Consider the following 5,826-nt stretch of genomic DNA (forward strand, 5'->3'; position numbering starts at 1 on the left):
AGCGGGCGGGTCAGGAGAGGTCTGCCGTGCTCTGTGGGTCACTCCCTGGCGGGGAACCGAACTCCTGCTGAAGCAGCTGGGCTGGCTTTGTAGTGCTGAGCTTTAATCCACTGTGCCACCAGGTGGGGCCCCCAAGCTTCCTACTTTGAACCCCAAGAGGGACTGACCCAGCCCCGAGGGGTGACCCAGCCCAGGAACGCTGACGTGGGGTGGGAGGACTGGACAGAGGAGGGGCCGGGTGGGCAGGGGCTTCGGGGAAGGTCAAGATCTCGGGCTCAGACACTGGACGTTTGAATGATTCTTAGGCAGCTGGATGTCCGTCTGTCTGGAATTCAATGGTGTATCGCTCCTAGGTGGGTTCCTTTTGAATTGCCAATATTCCATGATGCTTTGCCAGCAGGGAACTGGCTGGCAGGGAGACAAGGCGCTGGGTCTCGGCCATCAGCACTCACCCTGCGGACAGTCCACGCGCCTTATCAGACCGCCCAGCCCACGCTCCTCTCTGCCAACTCCTCCCGCACAAGCCAGCGTTTCCTGCCCTGCCGCCCCCGGGCCGGTCTCGGACAAGTCGGGACAACCCCGGCGGCATGATTCACGCCAGACAATCCTCAACGGTATCCTGCGCCCGCCTTCCTTTCCCACAGACACCCGGCTCTCCTCTCGCCTCTCCGAGGCTGCAACACTGGCACTTTCCAAGGCCTGGGATGCCACCCGCCTGCCGTTCCCAGGGTAACCGAGTGTCACAGGCTTTTCTTTCTACGGCATTGACCTCTGCATGTCACCACACATCCCCCTTACACAGACCTAGTCCCGCGCCCAGGCCGAGGGCCACGTGGTGAAACCAGGCGTACGAGTTGAGCCCCAAGGCCAGAGGGACCCCCACTTAGGAGCGAGAGCAGGAGGGTCTGGCACAGCCCAAGGAGTGAGGGGTGGGAATGACTCCGGCAAGGGGACCGGGAGGAGCTGCGGAGAGGCGGGAGAGGCCACCTAGGGCCCTCCCTGGAGGGAGCAATGGGGGGCGGGGGGAGCCTCAGCGGACCCTGCGTCCGTGGGCACAGCCCGTGGTGGAAGCTCCGGGGGCTCAGAGCCGGGCGCCCAGTGCAAGAGCCCGTGTATGGCGTAAGGGGCCGTCACGCAACCTCCACATGCAGCCCCACAGCGCATCTCCACCGCAGATGGGGGGACTGAGGCCGGAGGGGCTAGAAGCCGGGTGCGAACTGGCTCAGCCCCCTGCGGCTCTCTGTGCCGCCCGCCCTGGTCACTTCAGCAGCCAAACTGCACGCTCCTAATTCAGGAAGGGGGACCCCAACAACTCCCACCCCACAAAGCTGTGAGGACCACCAGAGGCTGCAGGGACAGGCACTAGCTGCTATTCTGGGGGGCCCACTGCAGGGCCTCCCCCACTCCTTCCTGGCACCTCCCTCGGTTCCTCCATGGGGCTCCCTCTTACCGATCGAGGGTGAGGTGGCCTAGGAGTGGGGAAGCAGGAAAACAGGAGGGGGCAGGCTGCCAGAGTGGAACCCCTCATCGTGGTGGTGTTCAGGGCCCCTCCACCCCAGCCCCACCCGCCTGGGCCTCCCCCACCCCCGCCCACCGCCCTCACTCGCCGGCCAGGCAGCCTGGTGCACTTCACACACTGGCCGCTCTCGCCTGGCACAGGGAGACAGCTCTTCCCCCAAGACGCCGCTCAGGAGGCACGGGGCAGGCAGATGCCAAGCTGCAGGGGTGACCTGTGCGTGGCAGAGGGAGGAGTCAGCGGGTGAAATGGGTGATCGGGCGGGTGGGCTCAATCCACCCAGGGTGGTGGATGAGTGCGCTGGTAGGTGGCTGGACGAGGGGTGGCGAGGTAGGGGGTGAAGGGACAGGCAGGTGGAGGCACGGGTTCACGGAGCCGGGGGTGGGGGTGCATGGGGTGTGGCGGACAGGTAGGAGGAGTGTGTGTGAAGAGTAACTGGCTCGGCAGGGGGAGGCGGGTCAGTGGCGGGCAGGTTCAGGCTCTCTCGTGCCCTCATCCCCCAGGACAGCTTGGGAGCAACCCGGAGCCCTCAGCTCCCAGGCCCTGGGCCTGGGCCGCCGCCCGCCGGGTAACAGCCACACGCCTGGGCCTGAGCCTGCCAGCACAAGGCGCCCAACGGGGGTGGGGGTCGGGCGAGTGGCCCCCTGCAAGCGGCAGGCGTCGTGATGCTGCCACGGAGACAGCGGCGGGGTGCAGCCGCGGCCACGCTGGTGCCCATGCCGGCCGGCCCCCTCCTGGGCCTGTGGGAGGCAGACACTGCGGGCCGGCTGCAGCCTGGCCTTGCCGTCTGCCCTGCGCTCGTGACACGGGGGGGCTGGGGCGCTGCTTCCAGCCCGGGGGGCCGAGGGCCCCCACCTACCTGACAGGTTCCCGGGGCTCATCTGCTGGGCCAGAATGGCCTTGAGCTTCTTGATCTCCTCCTGGTACTCCCGCAGGAGGGCGTCCTTGGGGTCCTCGTTGATGCGCGGCTTGTTCTTGATGTTCTTGGCCCGGTTGGCGTAGCGCAGAGTGCTGAGCGTCTCGTCGTAGTTGTTGTCGGCAGGCGACAGGCAGGCCACCATCAGGGTCTTGGTGTTGCCGCCCAGCGAGTCCTGCAGCAGCCGGGTCAGCTTCGAGTCCCGGTAGGGGATGTGCTTGCTGCGCCCGTCCACCAGGGCCGAGATGACGTTGCCCAGCGCCGACAGCGACAGGTTGATCTTGGTGGCCTCCTTGAGCCGCTCGCCCGTGGCCCCCGTCTTGGACTGGCGCTCACTGCCCGCCAGGTCCACCAGGTTCAGCTTGCCCGCGCGGAGGTGGTCCTTGCCCCGCTCATCTGCAGGCGGGCAGGCGGGGGGTGAGGCCCAGCAGGCAGAGCGGGCCTGGGCTCGGGCGGCCGGCCCCCTGCCCGCCGGCCCCACCTACCCACAGCGTAGATCTCGATGCTGATGGTGAAGATGGAGTGGGAGCGGGAGGAGTCCTTGTTCATCAGCGTGTAGCCCACCGACCGGTTCTTCCAGCCCGTCTCCATGATGCGCTCGCACTGGGCCACGCTGTGCACTGTGTGCATGGACAGACCCCTCACGTACACGCCCTTCTCCGGGTGCTCCTTCAGCTGTGGCGGGAAGGCCGCATCAGGCGGGTGCGGGCCCGGGCCAGGGCCCCTCGGGCTCCCTCTGCCCCCTGCGGGGCAGGCTGGGCCCTCGGAGGTGTGGGGACGGCCGAGGGCTGGTTCCATGCGGGCCGGCCTCAAACCCACTGCGGCCTCTTCCTCATGGGGCCTGGGCCTGCTGCCCTGACCTCAGAGCCTCAGCCTCCACATCTGTGAAGTGGCCCTAGGGTGGTGGCGAGGAGTCGGGCAAAGGCCCCTGCCGTGCTTGGTCAAGTGCTAGGCGTGTGGGGGCTGCTTGGGAGTGGACAGCTGCTGTCCCCGCCACGCGTGTGGCTGGAGCGACTGTCGTGCTCACGGTTTTCAGTCTGGGCGCTCTGGCCGCATGAGGACGCTCCTACAGCCCCCCCGGGCTCTGAGCAGCCCCCCACTCTCCTTTGCCCAGTGCACAGTGTCCCCCTCTCCTCTGTGCTGGGGCTCCGGGGCACAATTCGACCCTCGGACCCCGGCCGGTGCGGGCCACGTGCTGCCCAGCACGCCCTCCGGCCCGCAGCTCCCAGCGGCGCCCAGGCCTGGGTGCACAGCAAACTCATTATCTGACTGCGCCCTGCCCGCTCTCCAGGCAGCCAACTTGTTTTACTGCCAGTGCAGAGCGTGAAAGGCAGTATTTCCCAAGCGCGAGGAAATGAAGCCACTCCGGCAGGAGCAGCGAGTCAGGACAAAGGGCCGCGTGCTGGTCTGAGCCACTGCATGGCCCGGGCAGCCTCCGAGTCCCAGGTGGGCCGGGCGCCTGCTGCGCGGCTGGGGGAGGGCTGGGGCCGCAAAGCAGGCTCAAGGGGCACGACACTGCTCAGGCACAGACAGCCAGACCCAGCCTGAAGGTTGGGCTTCGTGGTGCAGGTACGCAGCTGAAGCCCAGAAAGGTTACGTGACTTGCTGGAGGCCACACAGCCATTGGTGGCAGGGCAGCTGGGGGTCGCGGGGAGCAGAAGGCCCCAGAGGCAGGGCCGGGAGAGAGCTGCCCATCAGGCAGTCACCCAAGCTTGAAACGACAAAGAGCTGACCTTGACCTAAGGGGCGGCCATGCGAGGCTGGGACACGCTTAGGCCCGCGGAGGCCGCCCCAGTGCCATGCTCCCGCCAGCGGACTGCCAGGGGCTGCTGGGCGGCCGCCACCACACGCCCAGACCCTACAGACACATTAGAACCCTGCCCTGCAGGCAGCAGGCCGAGTGAAAGGTTGCTGCTGGCCTCAGGAAGAAATCAGCCAGGCCCGGGTCAGACACCTGTCACTTGCTAGCGGGGAAGAGAATCTGCCTGTCGAAACCCAGTTTCCTACTCTATGAGGGGAAGACGAAATCCTATTTCTGCAATACTGTCATGAGGATTGCGTCTCTGGAAAATTCTGACGCGACTTGCCTGGCTCAGTGGACACACAGGTCGCGAAGAGGTGGAGGATGTTTTGTCCTGGCCTAAGCCACCTCGCCAGCAGGGAAAGGGGGCAAGGGGCACCAGGCAAGCCCCCCACCCCCCTTAGGAGTCTCCTACCCCACCCACTCGTAGGCCAGCGGGACCTGCCCCCATCATGGGCCCTCCCCCACCCCATCTTCACCTCCTCCCCATTCCCTCTCTGCCAGCTGCCAGGGTTAGTGGTAACCGCTCCTCCAGCTGGAACCCGGTTGCCATGGCAACCAGCAGGGAGGATGCTGGCTGGCAGGACCCATCCACCTCTGGTCTGTCAGAACCAGAAACACCCCCGTGGAGGAGGGGCCTGACACCCCACCCATACACAGTGGAGGACCCACTGGAGGGGACCCCCTGGCCCCTAAGAACAATCCCCCACCGCTGCTGGGTCTGGGTTGGGTTTCATGGTGATGTGGAGGTGTAACTGCTGCCCCAAATCTCCTGCTGGCCTTGCTTCTAATAGCCTCTAATTACCAAAACCACCAGGCCTGGAGTTAAGCACAGGTTAAGCTCGGGCCAGAGAGCCTGGTGACCTGGGTTCAAATCCAGTCGCCACCCTTCATAACTGTGCTCTTGGGCTGGCCTTACGCAGGCACTCTGAGCCTCCGTTTCCCCGTCGGCCATAAAGCCGCTGTTCGCCAAGGTTTAGCCCAGAACATCATCCGCACTCCTCCACGAGGCAGCGCAGCGAAAGCCTGGTGACACCCACGGGGAGCGTCTCAGAGCACATCTGTCACTGGCAGCCACGCACGCAACCTCCAGGCAGCTTGACTCACCAAACCCCAGCCTGGGACCCAGCTGGGGCAGGTGCAGCCTGGCCCTCAGGCGTGGGGAGGGCCCAGTCCCACACCAGGCCTCGCCCCACCTGCTGAATGGTGACAGAGGGGAGGAGCCAGGACTGAGTCCCTGATCCGTCAGGCTGGTCTTTTGCAGCACATGTGGGAGTAATTTCTGGAGGCTTCTTCCTCCCCCATTTCTCTGTCTGGGGGCTGAGTTATGACTCAGCAGCTCCACAACAGAGAAGACAGCACAGACTTCAGGGGGGAGCTCCTGCAAAGGGGGTGAAGCATCGCTGTGCGAGTGAGCTGCAGACCTGCTTGGGGGGAGGGGTTTGGGGGAGGGGGAGGGGAGCCCAGACCTCCAGGTCTCCTGGGTGGGTTGAATGAATGAACCCACTGCGGGCTATCTGCCCCCCACCTGCACTGGAACCCTGTTACTGGCTGTTTCTGGCAGAGCCTGAACAATATTGGGAGGAACGCACC

The 5,826-nt window shown here is 65.6% G+C and overlaps 1 protein-coding gene across 1 annotated transcript in view; it reads right to left on the reverse strand.

The window, feature by feature from the left end:
* Window positions 1–5,826, reverse strand: part of KIF17 (kinesin family member 17) — a 29,433-nt gene that overhangs the window by 15,520 nt on the left and 8,087 nt on the right. The window contains exons 4-5 of the mRNA XM_012722089.1: window positions 2,918–3,107; window positions 2,376–2,828 (exon numbers count right to left, since the gene is read on the reverse strand). Coding sequence (XP_012577543.1) covers window positions 2,376–2,828; window positions 2,918–3,107 — 643 coding nt within the window. The remainder of the gene's footprint in view (window positions 1–2,375; window positions 2,829–2,917; window positions 3,108–5,826) is intronic.

This window comes from Condylura cristata, unplaced genomic scaffold (assembly GCF_000260355.1).
Source record: "Condylura cristata isolate star-nosed mole 26May11 unplaced genomic scaffold, ConCri1.0 scaffold00008, whole genome shotgun sequence".
Taxonomy (NCBI): domain Eukaryota; kingdom Metazoa; phylum Chordata; class Mammalia; order Eulipotyphla; family Talpidae; genus Condylura; species Condylura cristata.